This window comes from Aotus nancymaae, unplaced genomic scaffold (assembly GCF_030222135.1).
Source record: "Aotus nancymaae isolate 86718 unplaced genomic scaffold, 86718_ANA_hifiasm-v0.15.2.pri h1tg000006l, whole genome shotgun sequence".
Classification (NCBI taxonomy): domain Eukaryota; kingdom Metazoa; phylum Chordata; class Mammalia; order Primates; family Aotidae; genus Aotus; species Aotus nancymaae.
Window position 1 is genome coordinate 77,546,791 of NW_026988417.1, and position 24,921 is coordinate 77,571,711.

A 24,921-nucleotide genomic window follows, 5' to 3' on the forward strand; every position below is an offset into this window, starting at 1 on the left:
GTGAGGCTCATGGCAGTGGTGGGGTGTGGTCAGGCATCCTCGGTCCTTACAGTGAGGGTTGGGAGATACCAAATCTCAGCATGGCAGGGACCAGCCACTGTACCAGCAGGAAGGTTCTGCTCTGAGGCACAAAGAAAGCCCCAAGGATAAGAAAATACTTTTACTAAAGGCTTTGCTCCTAATCAAATAAAGCAGGCAGTACACTAAACAATAGAAGTGTCCTTCCATCTGTCTTTATCCTCAGTGGCTGACTTCTTAGGTAACTGGCACCTCAATCCTTCATTTCACTGAAACCACTGTTGTTTTAGTTTGGTATTATCTTTCATTACTTTTTTTCATTGGCAGTCCGTGCTGTCTCTATCATCTTCTTAAAATCATTACTGTATTCATCTACCATCCTAACTGAGCATCATCTCTTTTGAGGGCTTTTGTACCTGACCAGTTCTTGCCCTTCATGTGATCCCTGGTGGGATGTGTGACTTTCACATCCACCATGACTACCTAACTCCTAACCTCACGATTTATTCCCCACTCACATTTAACAAAAATTATTTTCTTTCTTGGCTAATATAACTTTAAAAGTTAATTTATCTCTCGGTGTGTGAATGAATGCTGTTTGGTTTTGTTTTTTGTTGTTTGTTGTTATTAAATAAAGTGAAGTAGTGGAATCTTAAAGTATAGTTAAGGAAAATTTCTAAATCTGGCAAATCAATATTGAAACCACACAGAAAACCTTAAGAACACATTAAATCTTAACTTTACATTTTCTTTGTAGGTGGAAAAACTGGTGGATACGTGGAATTCTCACTCTAACTATGATCTCATTGTTTTTCCTGATCATCTATATGGGATCCTTCATGTTGATGCTTCTTGTAAGTGTTTGACATTTTCCTAAGCGTCTCTTGCTTTGTTTTTCAACATTTATATATGATTGAAGTAATTTTAGCATATAATAAAAAAGATGTTAGTTCAACACTCAGTCATAGCGTATTTAGTTCCTTTAAGTGTCTTTTGGTTCATGATATGATCTGACCTAATCTTTTCTGTTTGTAAAATGACTACTCAATGTGTTCATCCAGCAGAGACCAAGATTGTGTAACAGGTTCATGTCTATGTGTCTGACATTGTGCCAAGCATATTTTATAAAAGATAGGACACAAGCCTGGGGAACATAGGGTGACCTCATCTCTACAAAAAAATTTTAAAAAATAAGCTGGGGGTGGTGGTTCACGCCTGTAAACTCCAGCTACTTGGGAGGCTGAGGTGGGAAGATCACTTGAGCCCAGGAGGTCGAGGCTGCTGTGAGCTGTGATTGTGCCACTGCACTCCAGCCTGGGCAACAGAGTGAGACCGTCTCAAAAAAAAAAAAGGCAGAAATATACACACATAACATCAACATATGACTATTAGCTGGATCCCTGATTAACTCAGCGTAATGGCAGAAACACACAAGTAACCATATGAATAAATAGTATGATAAATAAACAAGGTAAGTTCTATGACAGAACACGTTAGGAGTGTATGGTAGAAAAGCACCTAATCCAGTCTGAGGGAGAGATGAGGAGAGGCTTCCAGAAGAGAGGGTGCCGAAGCTGAGTCCTGAAGACTAGTCAGGGAAAGGAATTCCAAAGTGGGGACATCACAGGAGGGGCATAGAGGTAATGAGAGGATGTGGTACATTGGAAGATCTGCAGGTTGCACATGTAGAGGGTGTCTATGTAGGGGACTGGAGAGGCAAGGAAAAGCCATTCTGGGAGTTTTGGATTTTGGTGTACGTGGGAAGCTCAACTAGTCATGAAGCCAAACTAATATTTAAGCCCTTCATTCATTGATGTAACAAATGCTTCAGAGATGCCTGCTATATGCCAGGCATTTTGTTAGTTCTAGGGATGATACAGTGGTACTGAGAAAAATGTACCCATCTCTGCCCTCATGGAGCATACTATCTACACTTTAAAGAACTAATTATGTATTTACAGTCAGATGCCACCTGATGACATTTTGGTCAGTGATGGACAACTATATGATAGAAGTCCCATAAGATTATAATGGAGCCAAAAATTCCTATTTCCTAGTGATTTTATTCCAGTTGCCAACAGTACTCAGTAAAGTAACATGCTGTACAAATTCATAGCTTGGGACCAATAGGCTGTACCATATAGACTAGGTGTATAGGAGGCTATACCATCTGGGTTTGTCTACATATACGCTATGATGTTTGCACAACAACAAAATTACCTAAGGATGCATCTCTCAGAACATATCCCTGTTGTTAAGCAACACATGACTATATATAATCACAAACTACAATAAACATTTGAAAAAAGAGAATAATAGAGAGCAAAAAGGGAGCTGGGAGACTTTCCAGAGGAACAGTGCCAAGCACGTGAGCTGCAATCTGAAGGTTGAGTGGGAGTCAGCAAGGTGAAGGACGGAGCCTGGGGAAGGACCATCACAGGCAGAGGACATCTGTGTACAAAAGCCCAGGTGCCTAAAGCGTGAAACATTTGAAGCCCACAAATGTTGGAACCAAGGAGAAATGCATTTGTTCAATGCATTCGTCAAGCATTTAGGCAATGCTGAGCATGGTTTGACAATGCACAGTGAGAGCCTGCTTTCAAGGGTGCCTGCCCCGTGGCTGCCTTTGTTAATTTTATCATCATTATTACTTCTTTTGATTCCTTCTCAGTTAATCCAGGCTCTTAGGTACTCACTTCCTTCATCTCTTTTTGCTCTTGCCCTCTTAGAAATGTGTTTATCTTGCCAGGTGCAGTGGCTCACGCCTGCAATCCCAGCACTTTGGGAGGCCAAGGCGGGCAGATCACGAGGTCAAGAGATCAAGACCATCCTGGCCAACATGGTGAAAACCTGTCTCTAAAAAACAAAAGAAACGTGTTTATGCATTTTGCCAGTCTCCCTCCATGTTCAATTCTATTCATAGCTCATAAAGTTATGAACTATATGATATGGTTTTCCTTTTATAAATAAATTTTGATGTGAAATTAGACATGATGTAAAACAAATTCCATCAGCTCTTGAAGCCACTTAAAGTTGCTAAGCACCTCAAAGCCTCTTTCACTTCTCTTTTTGTCCTCTCATTAATTTTGCACTTCCTTGGGGAAATCAAGTAATGAAAATGAATAAGAAGTTAATTTCTTTTTCTGTTAATTTGCCAAGATCTTAAAGTGCTTTTTTCTCACAAAGGAAAAATGGATAATAAATAGGATAGACCTAATGTGAGGGCGGAGGAAGCCAAGGTTGAAAGCCAGGTGGGCAGGTGTCTGGGTTTGATTCCAGGTAGAGGCCCCCAGCTCCCATTCTTCTGTCGCCGAATATGCCAAGGGCTAAAATGATCACCATTGGCCCCGGGACTTGGGCATTTAAGAAGCGAGTGTGTGTAGAGCACTTTTCAGTGCCAAGGTGGTGAGTGGGCAGACTTGAGGAAGAAGGAACCAAGTGAGAGCAAGGAGCTCAGCAAGGCTTTGTGGGTGAAGGGATCTTTAGTATGCTCTTGAGCAATCTATCAGGGTAGAGGGAGCACTGTGAGCAAAGGTTCAAGTGGCTGGAAGTATGCCATTTGGACCTTTGCTCATGGTGCTCCCTGGGTGGCAGAAAAAGGTGCTTGTTTTGTTTTGTTTTGTTTTGTTTTGTTTAGCACAGGGCTGAAAAATAATTAGAGATCAGATTCTGGAGGGCCTTGCAATACTATGTGAAGAAGTTTGGGTTTTATTTGGGAAGCAGTAAGGAGCCACTGAAACTAAGGGAGATCATTTGAGGTATTATTCTCTTTTAGAAGAAAATTTTGATCTAAGATATCAGAAACCACCAGTATCCTAGGTACATGGACTTAGGCAGGTTTGGTGGGTTCCCCTGTGATTACCTTACATTTTTCTCCAAACTGAACTGTTGAGTATAATAACTAGGACAAGAATTTGTGAATAAAAACTGTTTTCTAACCACTCTTTGTGACAAAATTCAGGACAGTTTTAAAGACATGCGTGTATACATTTGGATTTGGATTTTTTAAGAGAACTGTAAGTGTGCCTACAGTACTTTAGGTTTTTTGTGTATTTTTTTCTACTGCAAAAGGAAAATATGATTTTATTGCAAGTTATTTGCTTCAATTGGTGAGTTTAATTAAAGAAGAAAATAAGAATATTAAAGATCTGGCCAGGCGCAGTGGCTCACACCTGTAATCCCAACACTTTGGGAGGCTGAGGCAGGTGGATTATTTGAGGTCAGGAGTTCAAGACCAGCCTGTCCAACATGGTGAAATCCCATCTATACTAAAAATACAAAAATTAGCTAGGCGTGGTGGCATGCACCTGTAATCCCAGCTACTCAGAAGGCTGAGGCAGGAGAATTGCTTGATCCTGGGAGGCAGAGGTTGCAGTGAGCTGGGATCATGACACTGCACTCCAGCCTTGGTGAGAGAGTGAGACTCTGTCTCAAAAAAAAAAAATTAAAGATCTAAGTAAAGTAGGTTTGAACTGTTATTGCTTATTTAAGTTTATTATATACACATACATACATATATATATTATGTTTATATAATATTTATGTTAAGAGATATGGATGGTACTCACACATATAGTTGGTACTCAGTTGATATTTATGTGTTTTAAAACCATTTCTATTCATAAGATCATTTATGTTTTGAGAAGTACACATTGTATCTAGCTTGGAGTTGCTATATAATGTCAGCACTCAAAAATGACTAATTCAAGAAAGTTTTATTAAAAATTTCTAGGAGGCCAGGTGCGGTGGCTTACGCCTGTAATCCCAGCACCTTGGGAGGCCAAAGTGGGTGGATTGCTTGAAGTCAGGAGGTCAAGACCAGCCTGGCCAACATGGTGAAACTCGTCTCTACTACAAATACAAAAAAATTAGCCAGATGTGCTGGTGCATACCTGTAGTCCTAGCTACTCTGGAGGCTGAGTCAGGAGATTCACTTGAACTCAAGCGGTAGAGGTTGCAGGAGCCGAGATCGCGCCACTGCGCTCCAGCCTGGGTGACAGTGAAACTCAGTGCCAAAAACAAACAAAAACTTCTATGAAATTATAGCTATTTTAATATGGAATGCATACCCATGTTTTTTAAAAGACACTTTTTATTCCTTCAGCCTATTTGTGGTTTTTAAATTATGGTGTTCACAGCTTGGAATCACTCTTTCTAAGTGACGGATTTACTAAAGCATGTTTTGATTTAAAGGCAGATATGAACATACAGAAGATAATGAGAGGGTTTTTTTCCCCCTTGCCTTCTAGGAAACTGCTGTTATTAAGTTTTAATCCATGCTATGTAATTTACTTTTAAATAGTGTGTTTACTTTTGGCCAGGTACAGTGGCTCAAGCCTGTAATCCCAGCACTTTGGGAGGCTGAGGCAGGCAGATCACGAGGTCAGGAGTTCAGGACCATCCTGGCCACCCATCCTGTCTCTACTAAAAATACAAAAATTAGCTGGGTGTGGTGGCATGTGCCCGTAATCCCAGCTACGCAGGAGGCTGAGGCAGGAGAATTGCTTGAACTCTGGAAGCGGAGGTTGCAGTGAGCCAAGATTGTGCCATTGCACTCCAACCTGGGTGACAGAGCGAGACTCCGTCTCAAAAAAAAATTTGTTTACTTTTTCCCATTGTGAGAGTTGTGTAAGTGTATTCAAATTACTTTGGAAAATAGATAATTAAAAATAATCATCCCCAACAATATTGCCCTATTGTTAACTACCAAAATGCAATTAATAGTGCTGCTTGATATATTTTATTTCATAATTTTTTACTTAATTTATATTTGTAAAACCCATGGTTATAATAATAATGTGACTAACACTATGTATCCTGGTTTTTAAGCTAAACATCATATCAAAAGTTTCATGGCCAGGTGCAGTGGCACACACCTGTATTCTCAGCTATTTGAGAGGCTGAGGCAGGAGGATTGCTTGAACCCTGAAGTTCCAGTCTAAGTCCAGCCTGGATAACATGGCACAATATTGTCTCTAAAAAAACCAAAATTTTTAAAAAAAAGTTTTGTGGTGTTTTGTGGTCTTTATAATCATTAGCTTTACAAGATTGTCTGCTTGATGGAATGTAATCCATCATACAGTTATTTACTTAAAGTGAATGAATAACCGAATTCATTCAGTGCATCATTTAAAGTTATTCAAATCATTGTGTTATTTTTAGACATTCAGGTTATGTTCTGTTTTTTTTCTATTGTTGTTGTTTTTTTATTGTGAATAACATTATCCTGAGCATATTAGAACATAAATATGCTCTAACTTTATATGCAGGAGTACTTTCTTAGAAAAGATTTGCAAAGTGAAAATAGACACTTATTTGGGCAATTCATAGGTACCATAGTTCATATTCAAAATGTCCAGATCTGAACTTCTAGTCCGTACCTCAGCCATCTTGAGTCAATCTGTTGTCAAAGTTAAATAGCAATACACAGACAAATCTCTATGCAAAGCATTTTATTTGGGAATGTATGTATATTTTTAAAAAAACAGAATTGCACTTCAGAGCATACACCCAGACCAGGGTGGTCTTTGGTATATCTAAAGGACGAAGAGAAGGTTGGGAGTTTTGTTAAACAGAGAAATGCTATATACTGTTTTGAAATAAAGCCCATTGGCACTATGAAGTTATTGGGAGTTGGCAAGCTCTGATTGGTGAGTGACAGTGGCAAACTAGTCTTAGAGTTCTGGCAGATTGTTGTTTCAGCAGCCACTAAGTAAAACTGGTTTGAGGGTATGGCCAGCTGTTTCAGCAACTGCGCTTTGGATAATTTGTGGAGCAGGTGCTGTGCACCCCGAGTGCATTTTCTGCTTGGCCTCTCAACTCTGATTTTAGTTGGATATGACAAGAATGACCCAATTCACATAATTCACACTGTCTACTTTCCCAAGCCTTCCTTGGTGTTGCCTGCCTGACTGCCTTTACTCTTGTCACCTCCCCAGTCCATTCTTTCCACCTTATTCTCCTAAACACTCATGTCCAGTCTTGTCCTTTCAACTCTTCGGTGCAGTCCTTCCTGCTGTTTCCTAGGATTCCAGGACCAGGATTCTCTCTCTCTCCTCCTTTGTCTTCCAGCAACTCCACTCTCCTAGTAGTTCCCTTAACACACCTCATTCCCTCTGCAGACGTGACTCTGCAGATCCTCCTCCTCTGGCTCTGCTGCTGCCCACCCCCTGCCCCTGCCACAGATGTGTCTGTCTCTACACATATCCATTTGCCTATTTCACATGGAGTTGTAGTCATGTTTCCTCCCTGAGAGATTGTGAACAGGAGGAAACTCTCTGTGAACAGATGCCCTATATTATTTCTATAAGCCCTCAGTAAGTAGTAAAGAGTAGACAATTAAATACTGACTGTTGTTAAGATTCTGGAAACATTAATTGGGCCAACAGAGTCCTACAAGTGTACATTGCTACCAGTGATGATGGTGTGGAGTATTAATCTCTGTGTAATCATCCAGTCCTAGAAGACACACATACAGTTTAAGGATTTTGAACTAGTATTTTGAACCTTTTGTTTTCTGTTTTCATAGCAGTTCCATATTGTCTTTGCAAGCTATATATGATCATATAAATATAATGTGTGCTATTAAAAATACTTTTGTTATTCCCTCTCAGTAAAATACAAAAACTAGCAGAAGACAGGAAATAACTAAGAGCAAAACTGAAGGAGATAGAGACACAAAAAACCCTTCAAAAAATCACTGAATCCAGGAGCTGGTTTTCTGAAAAGTTCAACAAAATAGATAGACTGCTAGCCAGACTAATAAAGAAGAAAAGAGAGAAGAGTCAAATAGACACAACAAAAAATTGTAAAGGGGTTATCACCTCTGATCCCACAGAAATATAAACTACTATCAGAGAATACTATAAACACCTCTATGCAAGTAAACTAGAAAATCTAGAAAAAAATGATAAAATTCTGAACACATACACCCTCCCTGTGTCCATGTGTAGAGGTGTTTATAGTGTTTTATGATTCATCATTTCAACCTTGCTGAATCTGAGGATTACATGTCTTGGTGTTGCTCTTCTCAAGGAGTGTCTTTGTGTTGTTCTTTGTATTTCCTGAAGTTGAATGTTGGCCTGTCTTGCTAGGTTGGGGAAGTCCGTATGCTTATGAAGTAAGTACTCATGCTGTGTTTTTCAGCTCCATCAGGTCATTTATGGCCTTCTCTAAACTGGTTATTCTAGTTAGCAATTCCTCTAACCTTTTTTCAAGGTTCCTTGCATTGGGACCTTCTTAACTTCCTTGCATTGGGTTAGAACATGCCCATTTAGCTCAGAGGAATTTGTTATTACCCATGTTCTGAAGCCTGCTTCTGCCAATTCATCAAACTCATTGTCTTTCCAGTTTTGTTCCCTTGCTGGTGAGAAGTTGTGATCCTTTGGAGGAGAAGAGGTGTTCTGGTTTTTGGCATTTTCAGCTTTTTTGTGCTGGTTTTTCCTCATCTTTGTGGATTTATGTACCTTTGGGCTTTGATGTTGGTGACCTTTGGATGGGGTTTCTGTGTGGACTTTTTTTTGTTGATTTTGATGCTATTCCTTCCTGTTTGTTAGTTTTCTTTCTTACAGTCAGGCCCCTCTGCTGCAGGTCTGATGGAGTTTGCTGGAGGTCCACTCCAGACCTTGTTTGCCTGGGAATCAGCGGTGGAGGCTGCCGAACAGCAAAGATTGCTACGTGTTCCTTTCTCTCAAAGCTTTGTCCCAGAGGGGCACCCGCCAGATGCCTGTGGAGCTCTCCTGCTGGAGGTTTCTTCCAGTCAGGAGGCACAGTGGTCAGGGACCCACGTAAGGAGGCAATCTGTCCCTTAGCAGAGTTCAAGCTCTGTGCTGGGAGATCTGCTGTTCTCTTCAGAGCCAGCAGGCAGGAACCTTTAAGTGTGCTGAAGTTGACCCCACAGCCACTCCTTCCCCCAGGTGCTCTGTCCCAGGGAGATGGGAGTTTTATCTATAAGCCCCTGACTAGGGCTGCTACCTTTCTTTCAGAGATGCCCTGCCCAGAGAGGAGGAATCTAAAGAGGCAGTCTGGCTACAACAGCTTTGCGGAGCTGTGGTCGGCTCCGCCCAGTAGGAACTTTCCAGCAACTTTGTTTATACTGTGATGGGAAAACTGTCTACTCAAGCCTCAGTAATGGCGGATGCCCCTCCCCCCACCAAGCTTGAGTGTCCCTGGTTGACTTCAGACTGCTGCGATGTCAGCAAGAATTTCAAGCCAGTGGATCTTAGCTTGCTGGGCTCCATGGGGGTGGCATTTGCTGAGCTAGACAACTTGGCTCCCTCGCTTCAGCCCCTTTCCAGGGGAGTGAACGGTTCTGTCTCACTGGCGTTCCAGATGCCACTGGGATATGAAAAAAGACTCCTGCAGCTAGGTTGGTGTCTGCCCTAACTGCTGCCTAGTTTTGTCCTTGAAACCCAGGGCCCTGGTGATGTAGGCACCCAAGGGAATCTCCTAGTCTGAGGGTTTTGAAGACCGTGGGAAAAGTGTAGTAACTGGGCCGGAATGGACTGTTCCTCATGGCACAGTCCCTCACAGCCTCCTTTGGCTAGAGGAAGGAGTTCCTGGACTCCTTGCACTTCTCAGGTAAGGCAACACCCCACCCTGCTTCAGGTTGCCCTCCATGGGCTGCACCCACTGTCTAACCAGTCCTAGTGAGATGAAGAGCCAGGTACCTCAGTTGGAAATGCAGAAATTTCCCACCTTCTGCATTGATCTCTCTGGGAACCGCACAGCAGAGCTGTCCTATTCAGCTATCTTGCCAACCCTCTCAGTATGATATTTTAAAAGCCCTTTGGATCTGACTAACTTTAACACTTTATCTTAATATTAAACGTTGTCTCTGTTCTCTATTTTTGTTAGAAATGACCTGATATTATATACAAAGGTTATTTGAAGAATGATACTTAGAGTTCCTCCTGTCTTTATAACACATTTATGACCTTTCCCTAAAAGTACTATTTATGGTAATTTGACATATATTTCTTTATTATGTGGCTGCGAAGACACATTTACTTTTTAAAGTATGTGATTGGACTTGTAATCGATATAATGGGAAAAAGTAGCTTAAGAATACCCTGGATGGTAGGTTTGGGAAAGATAATTTGTGGAAATCTTAAAAAGAAATCCCAAAATATATCCCCTGACAGAGTTTGGTAAGCTTTTTCTGTTAAAAGACCAGTTAGTAATATTGTAGGCTTTAAGAAGCTGCTTATGTTTCAGTCACATAATCTTTGATTTTTAAAAAACTCTTTAAAAAATATAAAAAATCCATTCTTAGCTCAAGGACAGTATAAAAAGTCCCTGAGGTATGCTCTCTAGAGACTGAAAAAGCTAGTCTGCCATATTCACAAAGATTTAGCCTCTTAGTTCATATAATAAGTGTTTGACATGCCATTTGCTCTTTGAGTCTTGCAATTGACAGGTTTAGCACTAGGTATGATGCTCCGTCTTGAGAAATTACCTTCACCCAGGTTGCTGAATGCAGCAGTTTGAAGGACTACAAAATAGAACATTAAAACGGGATTTATAAATCTAAACCCATTTAATAGGTGTGCAATCAGGACACTGTGTAAACAGAAATGCATAAACTCAGATGACTGGCCAAAGTGTCTGCAAGTGTAGAAGCTTGCTTATACTTTGCTAAGGTAGTCCAGCTTAGATTGACCAGCATGTAGCTGGCTATGGGAGAGTTGACACAGCTGGGAGAGAGGATGAAAAGGCCATTCCAGGGTGACTGGTTAGAAAGTGTTTTAACTATTTGCCCTGACAGTATCTTTATCATTTGCAGGTTTAACAATACATGGTTACAAATAAATATATACAAGCAAACTTTCATATATGATCATTTTCTTAGGGTATCTCAAGAAACATAATGGGCAGGTTGGACAGAGAGATTCTCCATCTTGAGAAGGAAAATATCAAGAATGAAATAGTAATGAGGGATAAGTCCTAGTCAACTGTGGTCAACTGGACTATATCCCTCAAACTTTAAACTCCAGTGCCATTACCCACGCCGGGAAGAATCTTCCAAATCTTTTTGAATAAAACATTATTTTGCCTATCTCTTTGAGGCATCACTTGATTTTAGAGACATAGAATATTACGCTTTTTACTGACATTTAGAATAATTAAAAATTGGTAGATTTTTTAAATACATATGACAAACTGCTTTATTGAATGATTAAGCAAAAATGTAAACATTGAGAAATATATGTTAATGTTTTCTCTTGGTTTCAGGTTCTGGGCATCCAAGTGAAATGCTTCCATGAAATTATCACTATAGGTTATAGAGTCTATCATTCTTACGATCTACCATGGTTTAGAACACTAAGTTGGTAAGTAAGCTTGAAACTATTTCAGATATGAAAAGTTGATTTCTGAAGTTTGTAAAGGAAGCATCTTGATCTGTCAGTATCCATTCAATTTACCCAACAGATTGATTCTAGAGAAGGATAAATAAAAATAATGTAATTGAAATTTGAAAAGAAGATCACCTTTTTCTTTCCCATTCCAATATGACTTTTTTCAGATCTTGTATTTTAGTCTTTGTAGAGATATCTAATATATGTTTAATATATACACCATTCTTGTCCTTTTTTTAAAATAAAAAACTAAAAATTGTATTGGACACATTTTTATATTCTTTACAATAATAACTTTAGCAAAATATTTACATATGATCTTTTCCTTCATTTCCCCTCAGTTGACGTGAGAACATACAAAATATTGTATATATACAAATTCATGTGACGTTAGTAACAAAATCACCAAATGATTTTAACATTTAAAATTTTACATCTTTTAAAACTTTTCATTATAAATCATTGCTATCAAAACCTTGACTATGAAACATGATAATGTTATAATTCATATTTAACCCAAGTGGCCATGGTTTTTAATATAGTTGATTAATACCAACCAGGGAGTCAGTGTCTTATTAAATAGATGGGGTTTAGAATAGTCAAAGGAAGTGTCTTGATTTTGGTGTTAGCTGATTTTTCCTTCTAGCAGGTTTCTTCATCAGTGGCAAAGTATATAGGAAATGTTAGATAGATAAAGTAATTGGAGAATAATTAAATGCAAAACCATGCAGTATTAATTCTAATTATTTAAAAAAGGAGAAGATAAATCAGGATGGGCTCCAGTGATTATAGAAGGTGTCACAAGAGGTAAAAGATAAACTGGTGTTTGAAATGAAGACAAATTTTAGATGAAGAGTTTTCTGGTTGGGGAGATAGCACCCATCAGTTTCTAGATGTGAGACAGACGCACTGTATACTCCAGTTGATGAGACATTCCTGGCCCTCCTGAGCCGAGGGTATTGATCAGCGAACAATGGGTAAATAGTTGGATTGGTGGACCAGGTTAGGCCTTGATTGCCTTACAGAGGAAGAATCCCTGCTCATCTGGAGTCCATGGGGAGCATTAGAAAAGGCAAAAAGATGCCAGTGTGTGCAGGGCAGTGGAGAGAGAGGTTGAATTACCTCTTCTTTTTTTCCCTCTTAATCTTCCTGAGGGCAGGTGGGGATTTGTCTTAGGACTTCTGTTAAAAAGCATTAGAACTGTGAGTAGTTAGGAGTTAATTTTCCTTTTTTCCTTTTTTTTTTGAGATGGAGTTTTGCTGTTGTTGCCCAGGCTGGAGTGCAATGGCACAGTCTCGGCTCACTGCAACCTCCACTTCCCAGGTTCAGGAGATTCTCCTGCCTCAGCCTCCCAAGTAACTAGGATTACAGGCTTGCACCACCACGCCCGGCTAATTTTGTATTTTTAGTGAAGATGGGGTTTCTCCATGTTGATCAGGCTGGTCTTGAACTCCTGACCTCAGGTGATCCACTTGCCTTGGCTTCCCAAAGTGCTGGGATTACAGGCATGAGCCACCGCATCTGGTGGAGTTAATTTTCATTATGAGCTTAATACCTCAGTATATACACACACAGATTATACATACATACAAAGTGTTAAAATCATACATACACACACATACACATACATACACACAAAGTATTAAATTTACACACACACACGCACACACACACACCACCCGCCCCCCAAAGGGTGAGGGATTGTGTGTGTGTATAGTATTTTCTACATTGTCTCCTAATTATCTCTGGCATTAGATTTTCAGCTAAATAAAGGTATGAACTATATTTGGTAAATTTTTGCCAATCAATACATTTGAAATTAAGTTTGAAATAGGAGAATATCATTTTGGTAGAATATATCTTGAATTGGTCTTCTGAACTTGGTTTTGATCATTATGTCATCAGAATGTAGAAAATAATTCTGTTGAGTTTGAGGGGAAGGAAAGCTTCAAATATAGAAAAGCTAATTGTTTTTAAATTATAGGTACTTTCTATTGTGTGTAAACTACTTTTTCTATGGAGAGACTGTAGCTGATTATTTTGCTACATTTGTTCAAAGAGAAGAACAACTTCAGTTCCTCATTCGCTACCATAGATTTATATCATTTGCCCTCTATCTGGCAGGTAAGTTAAAGAATATTCTGTATTGATATGTAGCTAACACATTTTCAATGTTTATTTTTATTTATGTTATTTAAATTCATAACTTTTTTGCTAAATTTTATTCTAGTCTCTCTTTTTCATTGTTTCTCATGTATAAAGGTATTTCTTTAATAATGTTCTTAAATAGCAATTATCCCTTATAGTGGGTTTAAAAAGTGCTTATTAAGAATCACTCCATATATTTGAACATTTTCTTGAACTCCCGACCTCAGGTGATCCGCCCGCCTTGGCCTTATTTGAACATTTTCTTTGCAAATTGTAATAAAAAATCCTTTTAAGTAAATAAAAACTATTAACCAAATACAGTTTATGAAGAGACTTTCACATATATATTGCTTTATTTGTCCGAGGAAATAGAGCTTTTTCATGTAGAAGTAATCAGACTAATTAGTTTTTTAGACTTAGTTTATTATATATGCAACTTTGTTTATAGTGGGCTATGCCATGTGTTTTTATAATTTTTAAATTAAAAATTACATTCTTAAGAATTCATTCGAGAGGTTTTCAAGATGGCCGATTAGGAGGAAGTCGGGATCGCAGCTCCAAAAGAAGGCACAGAGGGTGAGTGGACGCCGCATTTCCAGACAGATTTTTACTGACCACAGACCAGGGGATTAACAGGAGGAGGAGCCGCACGGGTCACCAGTGCCGCTGGTTTGAGCGGAGCGGCGCGCCGCTCGGCCTACGCCCTGAGGTGGGGGGCGGCGGATCCACGTACAGAGCGAGAGAGACTGAATCACCTCTGAGCCAGCAAGGGGAGCTGAAGCAGGGATTCAAGCCAGGACACTCCCGGGCAAGGGCGCGCCACGAATCTCAGAGCCGCTGCTTTGGCTGATGCAGCGGCTCACAGGGCAGCGGATTTTTACTGCCCACAGACCAGGAGATTCACAGGTGGCGAAGCTCCACGGGTTGCCAGCTCCGCTGGTTGGACTGGCGCGGCTGCCCTGCCTGCACCCGAGGCAGGGAGCAGCGGCCCCTTGTGCAGAGTGAGCGAGACCGGATCCCCTCTGGGCCAGCAAGGGGAGCTGAGGCAGGGACTCAACCCAAGAGTTTCCTGGGCAAAGAGGACGCCTCCGGAAACATGACTGAACACGGGACGGTCCAGCTCTGTGGAGGAGGGGCGTCACCCACCGGGAAACACCCTGCAGTTCCCAGGACAATTTGCCCACAGCAGCTCAACGAAACCTCTGCAGGCTGAGTGTGACTAGGCTGCCACCTTGTGGGCAGGGAAAACCATTGCAACAGCGGAAAATCATAACGCCCTAATTCCCTGGGACAGACCACCTAGGGGGAAGAAAAGGGGGTTTATGAGTTCAGCTACTACAGACTTAAAATTACCAAAATCAGAAAGACAGCAACTACAAAGTCGATAGGTGGATAAATCCACAAAGATGGGAAGAAACCAGCGCAAAAAGGATGAAAACACCCAAAACCAGAACACCTCTCCTCCTACAAGGGAGCACAACTCCTCACCAGCAAGGGAACAAGACTGGATGGAGAATGAGCGTGATGAAATGACAGAATCAGCTTTCAGAAAGTAGATAATAAGAAACTTCCGTGAGCTAAAAGAACATGTTCTAACCCAATGCAAAGAAACTAAGAACCTTGAAAAAAGACTTGACGAAATGTTAACGAGAATGGACAACTTAGAGAGGAATATGAACGAATTGATGGAGCTGAAAAACACAACACGAGAACTTCGCGAAGCATGCACAAGTTTCAACAGCCGAATTGACCAAGCGGAAGAAAGGATATCAGAGGTCGAAGATCAACTCAATGAAATAAAACGAGAAGGCAAGATTAGAGAAAACAGGGTAAAAAGGAATGAACAGAGTCAGCAAGAAATATGGGACTATGTGAAAAGACCTAATCTACGTTTGATAGGTGTACCTGAATGTGACGAAGAGAATGCATCCAAGCTGGAAAATACTCTTCAGGATATTATCCAGGAAAACTTCCCCAACCTAGCAAGGCAGGCCAATATTCAAGTCCAGGAAATACAGAGAACACCACAAAGATATTCCTCTAGAAGAGCAACCCCAAGGCACATAATCATCAGATTCACCAGGGTTGAAATGAAGGAGAAAATACTAAGGGCAGCCAGAGAGAAAGGTTGGGTTACCCACAAAGGGAAGCCCATCAGACTCACAGCAGATCTCTCAGCAGAAACCCTACAGGCCAGAAGGGAGTGGGGGGCCGATATTCAACATCCTTAAAGAAAAGAACTTTCAACCCAGAATTTCATATCCAGCCAAACTAAGCTTCATAAGTGAAGGAAAAATAAAATCCTTTGAGAACAAGCAAGTACTCACAGATTTCATCACCACCAGACCAGCTTTACAAGAGCTCCTGAAGGAGGCACTACACATAGAAAAAAACAACCAGTACCAGCCACTCCAAAAATGCACGAAATGGTAAAGAGCATCAACACAATGAAGAATCTGCATCAACCAATGGGAAAAACAGCCAGCTAGCATCAAAATGACAGGATCAAATTCACACATAACAATATTAACCCTAAATGTAAATGGACTAAATGCCCCAATCAAAAGACACAGATTGGCAAATTGGATAAAAAGCCAAAACCCATCAGTGTGCTGTATCCAGGAAACCCACCTCACAAGCAAGGATACACAAAGGCTCAAAATAAAGGGATGGAGGAATATTTACCAAGCAAATGGAGAACAAAAAAAAGCAGGAGTTGCAATTCTCATCTCTGATAAAATAGACTTTAAAGCAACAAAGATCAAAAGAGACAAAGAAGGACATTACATAATGGTAAAAGGATCAATGCAACAAGAAGAGCTAACGATCCTAAATATATATGCACCTAATACAGGAGCACCTAGATACATAAGGCAAGTTCTTAAAGACTTACAAAGAGACCTAGACTCCCACACAATAATAGTGGGAGACTTCAACACCCCATTGTCAATATTAGACAGATCAACGAGACAGAAAATTAACAAGGATATCCAGGACTTGAACTCAGACCTGGACCAAGCAAACCTAATAGACATTTGCAGAACTCTCTACCCCAAATCCACAGAATATACATTCTTCTCAGCACCACATCACACCTACTCTAAAATTGACCACATAATTGGAAGTAAATCACTCCTCAGCAAATGCAAAAGAACGGAAACCCTAACAAACAGTCTCTCAGACCACAGTGCAATCAAGTTAGAACTCAGAATTCAGAAGACAACCCAGAACCGCACAGCCTCATGGAAATTGAACAACTTTCTCCTGAATGTTGACTGGATAAACACTGAAATGAAGGCAGAAATAAAGATGTTCTTCGAAACCAACGAGAACGAAGACACCACATACCAGAATCTCTGGGACACATTTAAAGCAGTCTCTAGAGGAAAATATATAGCAATAGGTGCCCACATGAGAAGAAAGGAGAGATCTAAAATTGACACTCTATCATCAACATTGAAAGAGCTAGAGGAGCAAGATCAAAAAAACTCAAAACCTAGCAGAAGACAAGAAATAACTAAGATCAAAGCAGAATTGAAGGAGATAGAGACACGAAAAACCCTTCAAAAAATCAATAAATCCAGGAGCTAGTTTTTTGAAAAGATCAACAAAATAGACAGACCACTATCCAGACTAATAAAAAAGAAAAGAGAGAATAACCAAATAGATGCAGTAAAAAATGATAAAGGGGATATCACCACAGATGCCACAGAAATTCAAACCATCATCAGAGATTATTACAAACAACTCTATGCACATAAACTAGAAAACCTGGAAGAAATGGATAAATTCCTGGACAGTTGCCTCCTCCCAAGCCTAAACCAGGAAGAAGTCGAAACCCTGAATAGACCAATAACAAGGTCTGAAGTCGAGGCAGCAATTAAGAGCCTACCACCCAAAAAAAGCCCAGGTCCAGATGGGTTCACAGCCGAATTCTACCAGACATACAAAGAGGAACTGGTACCATTCCTACTGAAACTATTTCAAATAATCCAAAAAGAAGGAATCCTTCCCACATCATTTTATGAGACCAACATCATCCTAATACCAAAACCCGGCAGAGACTCAACAAGAAAAGAAAATTACAGGCCAATATCCATGATGAACATAGATGCAAAAATCTTCAATAAAATACTGGCAAGCCGATTGCAACAGCACATCAAAAAGCTTATCCACCATGATCAAGTAGGATTCATCCCGGGGATGCAAGGCTGGTTCAATATACGCAAGTCTATAAATGTAATTCACCACATAAACAGAACCAAAGACAAAAACCACATGATTATCTCAATTGATGCAGAGAAGGCCTTCGACAAAATTCAACAGCCCTTTATGCTAAAAACTCTCAATAAACTAGGTATCGACGGAACGTACCTCAAAATAATAAAAGCTATTTATGACAAACCAACAGCCAATATCATACTGAATGGGCAAAAACTGGAAGCATTCCCTTTGAAATCGGGCACTAGACAAGGATGCCCTCTCTCACCACTCCTGTTCAATATAGTACTGGAAGTTCTAGCCAGAGCAATCAGACAAGAAAAAGAAATAACGGGTATTCAATTAGGAAAGGAGGAAGTCAAATTGTCTCTATTTGCAGACGACATGATTGTATATCTAGAAGATCCCATCATCTCAGCCCAAAATCTCCTGAAACTGATAAGCAACTTCAGCAAAGTCTCAGGATACAAAATCAATGTGCAAAAATCACAAGCATTCCTATACACCAATAATAGACTTAAAGAGAGCCAAATCAAGAACGAACTGCCATTCACAATTGCTGCAAAGAGAATAAAATACCTAGGAATACAACTAACAAGGAACGTAAAGGACCTCTTCAAGGAGAACTACAAACCACTGCTCAACGAAATAAGAGAGGACACAAACAGATGGAGAAACATTCCATGTTCATGGTTAGGAAGAATTAATATCGTGAAAATGGCCATACTGCCCAAAGTAATTTACAGATTCAACGCTATCCCCATCAAGCTACCAATGACCTTCTTCACAGAACTGGAAAAAACCACCTTAAACTTCATATGGAACCAAAAGAGAGCCCGCATAGCCAAGTCAATTCTAAGCAAAAAGAACAAAGCAGGAGGCATCACACTACCGGACTTCAAACTCTACTACAAGCCTACGGTAATCAAAACAGCATGGTACTGGTACCAAAACAGAGATATAGACCAATGGAACAGAACAGAGGTGTCGGAGGCGACACAACATATCTACAACCACCCGATCTTTGACAAACCTGATAAAAACAAGCAATGGGGAAAGGATTCCCTGTTCAATAAGTGGTGTTGGGAAAACTGGCTAACCATATGCAGAAAGCAGAAACTCGACCCCTTCCTGACACCTTACACTAAAATTGACTCCAGATGGATTAAAGGCTTAAACATAAGGCCTAACACCATAAAAACACTAGAAGGAAACCTAGGCAAAACCATTCAGGACATAGGCGTAGGCAAGGGCTTTATGACCAAAACACCAAAAGCATTGGCAACAAAAGCCAAAATAGACAAATGGGACCTAATCAAACTCCACAGCTTCTGCACGGCAAAAGAAACAGTCAATAGAGTGAATCGGCAACCAACAGAATGGGAAAAAATTTTTGCAGCCTACCCATCTGACAAAGGGCTGATATCCAGAATTTACAACGAGCTAAAAAAGATTTACAAGAAAAAAACAAACAAGCCCATTCAAAAATGGGCGAAGGATATGAACAGATACTTTTCAAAAGAAGACATACAAGAGGCCAACAAACATATGAAAAAATGCTCATCATCACTGGTCATTAGAGAAATGCAAATCAAAACTACATTGAGATACCATCTCACGCCAGTTAGAATGGCGATCATTAAAAAATCTGGAGAAAATAGATGCTGGAGAGGATGTGGAGAAATAGGAACACTTTTACACTGTTGGTGGGAGTGTAAATTAGTTCAACCACTGTGGAAAACAGTGTGGCGATTCCTCAAGGACCTAGAAATAGAAATTCCATTTGACCCAGCAATCCCATTACTGGGCATATATCCAAAGGATTATAAATCGTTCTACTATAAGGACACATGCACACGAATGTTCATTGCAGCACAGTTTACAATAGCAAAGACCTGGAACCAACCCAAATGCCCATCGATGATAGACTGGACAGGAAAAATGTGGCACATATACACCATGGAATATTATGCAGCCATTAAAAAGGAGGAGTTCGCGTCCTTTGTAGGGACATGGATGAACCTGGAAACCATCATTCTCAGCAAACTGACACAAGATTACAAAACCAAACACCACATGTTCTCACTCATAGGAGGGTGTTGAACAAGGAGAACACATGGACACAGGGAGGGGAGCACTATACACGGGGGTCTGTTGGGGGGGAGTGGGGGGGACAGCAGGGGGGGAGTTGGGGAGGGATAGCATGGGGAGAAATGCCAGATATGGGTGAGGGGGAGGGAGGCAGCAAATCACACTGCCATGAATGCACCTATGCAACAACTTTGCATGTTTTTCACATGTACCCCAAAACCTAAAATGCAATAAAAAAATAAAAATAAAAATAAAATAAAATAAAATAAAAATTACATTCTTAAGATAAAGTTAGAATTTACAGATATCTTTTCCATAAAATTTTACAGATTGTAAAAAAAAAAATCCCTAAGAAATTGATTTTTTTAAATGTGCTTTTTAAAAACCACATTGCTCATGTGAATTCTGGACCTACCAATTACTGAATGAGTAAACAATGAGATATTTAATTAATTTGTCTGTGCTTCAGTTTCTTTGTAAAGCACTTAGAATAGTACCTGGCACTATATAAAAGTTTTTTTTTTTATTTCCACTTTAAAAGAACAAAATGAAATTTATTTGTGAGTTTTCACATTAGCTGTTAATAGTTACTGTTTTAACTTCTAGGAGTTTCCCAGCAAATAGATTTTTCTCCTGATACAATTTTGGAAACTGAGTGATTCTTTTCCATTTCTCTTTAAAAATACACAGAGTATGTGGGAAAGCATGTCCAGTCCTTTAGAAGTATGCTATTTCATTAAATAGTTATGATGTCTTCATGGTGCTCCTAAGTGCCTTCAGTTCCTGGGCCTTCTAAGTCTAAAAAGCCAGAAAGTGAAATACAATCTGAAATGATAATGGGAATTTTCAGATAATTTTTTTTTATATCATGAGGAGGAATACATTTTTGAAGAATTTTCCACCTTTTACATTCAGGTTTTTTGTTACTTTTTTTAATTTTTAATTTAATTTTATTTTTGTAGATATTGGGTCTCCCCATGTGGTCCAGGCTGGTTTTGAACTCCTAGGCTCAAGGGATCCTTCTGCCTTGGCTTCCCGAAGTGCTGGGGTTACAGGCACGAGCCACTGCACCCAGCCTTACGTTCAGGTTTATTTTTCAGTTCAGCTTTCCAAATCTGTTCCATCATTTAAAAAAACTTTTTACTGCTGTATCTATAAAAAGTACATTCATAGAAATAGGTATTGAAAAATTTCTACTCTTGTAAGGGTATTCATTTGATGGTAGTTGGTCTGTTTTAAATTCTGACCAATTTGAAGGATTATGATCTTGGAGAGATTATGATTGTTATCAGTTAAGAAGATCATACTAAAATTTTGGAGAGTAAAACATTTGCCTCTGATTCTGTGTTTATCAAAGGATATTTGTGCGATTATTTTCTTGGTAGAAAATGTGAGAATTTTCTCTCGTTTACCAAACCAATAAACTTGATTTATTTTGTTAAAGGTAAGGCAGATTCTGGAATGGATGCTTTTGTATTACAGGAGAGAAGAATGTAGTATCTTCTCAGTTTATGTTTAAAATAACAAGACTTCTGGCATTTTGAGTTTTGATAATAATAGTCAAAGTGTCTATGGTACCTTCTGTTATTGAACCCAACATTTTATTTCATGTGATTATTCTTAAAATTATTTAAAAACAATTGTGGGCTGATCATTGTGGCTCACACCTGTAATCCCAGCACTTTGGGAGGCTGAGACAGGTGGATTGCTTGAGGTCAAGAGTTCAAGACCAGCCTGGCCAACATGGCGAAACCCCATCTCTACTGAAAATGCAAAAAAAAAAAGTTAGCCTGGCATGGTGGCAGGTGCTGGTAATGCCAGCTAGTTGGGAGGCTGAGGCAGGAGAATCACTTTAACCCGGAAGGCAGAGGTTTCAGTGAGCTGAGATCATGCCGTTGTACTCCAGCTAGGGCGACAGAGTCAGACTCTATCTCAATAATAGTAATAATAATAATAATAATAATAATTGTGGTTAATTAAAACAAATTATTTCTATCATTAATATATGCACATTAGTTTTCAAACTTAATTTCAAAAGAATTATAATGTAAACAGCAACCCTGCACCCCACCGCTTTCAGATTTTTTCATTTCCTCTAAGTAATATGTCTGTTTCTTAATTTACTTTAGGCATTATCTGTTGACTTCCTGTTATAACCCACCTCACTTCTTCATACTCAGTTTTTTTATAGTCGTAGTTTGCATTATTAAGTAGGTACCTAAAATATCACTTCCTGTAGAACCAAATAGTATCTATGATTACATAAAATCCTTTTACAACTTTTTGTTTTTCCCGAACTGAGTAACTGCTTCACCTTCTCTTTCTCATATTTGCTAATTTCAGTGTAGAGATCCTTAATTTTTCCTTCAGGTTGTCCCATGTCTACTGGTAGTATTTTCAAATATTTACATAAGTCAGATAGTGTATCAATTGCCCTTTTTCCTGGAAACTTCTGTGCCAGAGACCTCTGCATTCCTGTTCCTGTGTGAACTGGCTGCATATGGCCCCACTGCTGAGCTGTCCTGATTTGAGCCCCTGTTTCTTCCATCCCAGGGTTTCCATCTCTTGGTTAACGCCCTCACTTTGCTGAAGCATGGCCTGCTGTAGTTTCTTATGAAATGATGTGTAGAAGGTAGATGTCTTATGATTGTTCATTTCTAAAGATATCTCTAGTCTGTTCTCACAACTGATTGCTTTGGCTAGGGCTCACACTTATTGTCAGAGTTTCACTCACTACTCCAGGTCAGAAGCCTAGGCCTCAGTCTTGCCTCCCACTGGGCCTTTTCTCCTTCGTTTCTCTAGAAAATACATTTAGACACCTGTAATTTCTCAGGTCTACTAACAGTTACCTGTCTGCTTTCTAGCTTCTGAATTTTATAGCCATGTTTCTTCTTTTCTCCTTGACATTTCTTCAGTTTTCTCTGTTCTTGTGAGGCTTCCCCTTGATTTCTTTTAATATTATTTTGCAGGGATACCAGGATGGAATACAAACTGTCATTTTAAAACAAAAAGCCTTAACTAGTTTTACTTTCTCCTTGGCATAGAACAATTTGTTATTTTCGCTCACTGTCCTGCGGATTGGTGGCGTTAACTGAGCAGTTCTAACCCCAGGCCTCTCATGTGGTTGCCGTGAGACAGAGGCCAGTGCTCATGTCTTGAGTGGGCTGGACATCAAAGATGTCTCCTTTTCATGACTGCAGTTTGTGCCGCTTGCTGACTTGGGCACTGACATTTGGCCCCTCCATGTAGCTTGGATGGGACAGGCAACCAGGATCTCAATGGGGAGCATGCCAGGAGCCTAGGGTTTCAAGAGGCCTAGTTTTTTTTGTTTGTTTGTTTAACTAGTTTTTTTTTTAATGAAAATATTTGGCCATGATAAAAATTTAGACTAGAAAGGAGTATTCGATGAAATCTTCCTCCACCTGAGAGCCTTGAGAGCCTTACTTACGATATCTGGAGGCTTACTACTGTTATTCCAGAAATTGTCTGAGTATTCAAGCTTGTATGTTTATATCCCCCCTCCCTTTTTCTTATACAAGTAAGAGTATCTCTTCTGTACCATTTTTTTTCCACTTCATATATTAATAGCTTATAGATGGATTTATATTGGTACATCTACATCTATCATTATTTCCATGTCTGCAGTTACATCTGTGTTGATGTACAGCAATAGCTGAGAGGTAGAATGTCAACATATGAGGTGATTACTGTTTTCCTCTTTGGGTTTGCTATAATTTATGCTTGAGAATAACATCTCAATTGAATGTGGACAGATAGTGTAATTCATTTTCTTTGTCGTTTTAATACGTTTTGTATATGATAGCCTCCCATCCAGCCCCTTTTTAGTAATTCTTTTTTCATGTATTACTTTTGAACTCTACTTCTATGAAATATAAGCAGTATTTCTGTGGGTAACAACCCCCATGGGCACCGGGGAAGGAGAACTATCGAGACCCCAGGCACAATTAGTGCCTCAACAATATCTTAGTTTATAGTGTTATTACTCAGCTATTTCCTTTATATAATCCTTTATATATAATCATATATTAGTTTATAGAATTAGTGCCTGAAGTATAACTTACTGCTTACATATATCTACCTTATATAATCATACTTAATACTTACATCTAGCATACTTAGTTCTGTATAATCTTTCTATATAATCATATAGGTATTACAGTCAGAGCTCTATTGACACATTTAGTGCTGATTTATAGAATCCTTCTATATAACCATATAGTAGTTTGTGGTAGGAGGAATGCCTAGAGCAGTCACAGAACAGAAGCACTACATGGGAAAATAGCCAGACCAGGACAAGAACCAAAGACCCATGCGGTGGCATCCCTGCCTGAAAGGGCATTTGCTGTATGGCAGGCTTGGAGCAAGAGCCTCTCCTTCTGATAAAGGAGTCGTAGTACTTTGCATCGAGTTTCTGTGGAAAGTAGACCACAGGCCTAAGATCCTGGAAATACAAAGGAGAAGAACCCCTCTGGTGTGACCAGTCACGGCGGCCGTACACCCTGTCAGTCTTTTCTTGCTTCTGTGCTAACTCAAATCATCCTCCCATAAATATCTTAAGAGAAAAGCACAAGTCTGTCAGCTCCCACTGCATTGGCTTACAGTATCCTTCTATTAGAAATCCTTTGAAGTCTCCAGCCCCCAGATAAGAAGTGTTGCACACAACACCTGTTGCACACAGCCCACCTCCTTGCCTTGGTGACCTAATGGGGGTGGACCCCTTTTCTGTACACAACCCTCTACTACTGCGGACGGCACGGCCCCCTACTGTGCACAGCCCACTTCTCTGCCCAGGTAACATAATGGAGTGTCCCCCTCGCTTGTGACTCACGTGATTATGTATGCCCTATTACTAATCCTATAGATGATAACCTCACTCCTCACAACCCTACCCCCCGCTTGTACCTAATAAATACAGATGCTTCTGGGCATTTGGGGCTCTCTACTCTCCGCTCACAGGTGAGTCCAGATGCTCTTCACCAGTTCTTCAGTGTCCTGTCTCTTTACTTCTTGGATCTTGCACCTCAGCCCAGCATAAGGGACACCCCACGACTCTGTGGGGCCCAAC

General features: G+C 39.9%; 1 protein-coding gene across 1 annotated transcript in view; it reads left to right on the forward strand.

Moving 5' to 3' along the window:
- Window positions 1-24,921, forward strand: part of CDS1 (CDP-diacylglycerol synthase 1) — a 70,160-nt gene that overhangs the window by 18,405 nt on the left and 26,834 nt on the right. Inside the window, exons 3-5 of the mRNA XM_064368822.1 lie at window positions 776-872; window positions 11,251-11,348; window positions 13,360-13,499. Coding sequence (XP_064224892.1) covers window positions 776-872; window positions 11,251-11,348; window positions 13,360-13,499 — 335 coding nt within the window. The remainder of the gene's footprint in view (window positions 1-775; window positions 873-11,250; window positions 11,349-13,359; window positions 13,500-24,921) is intronic.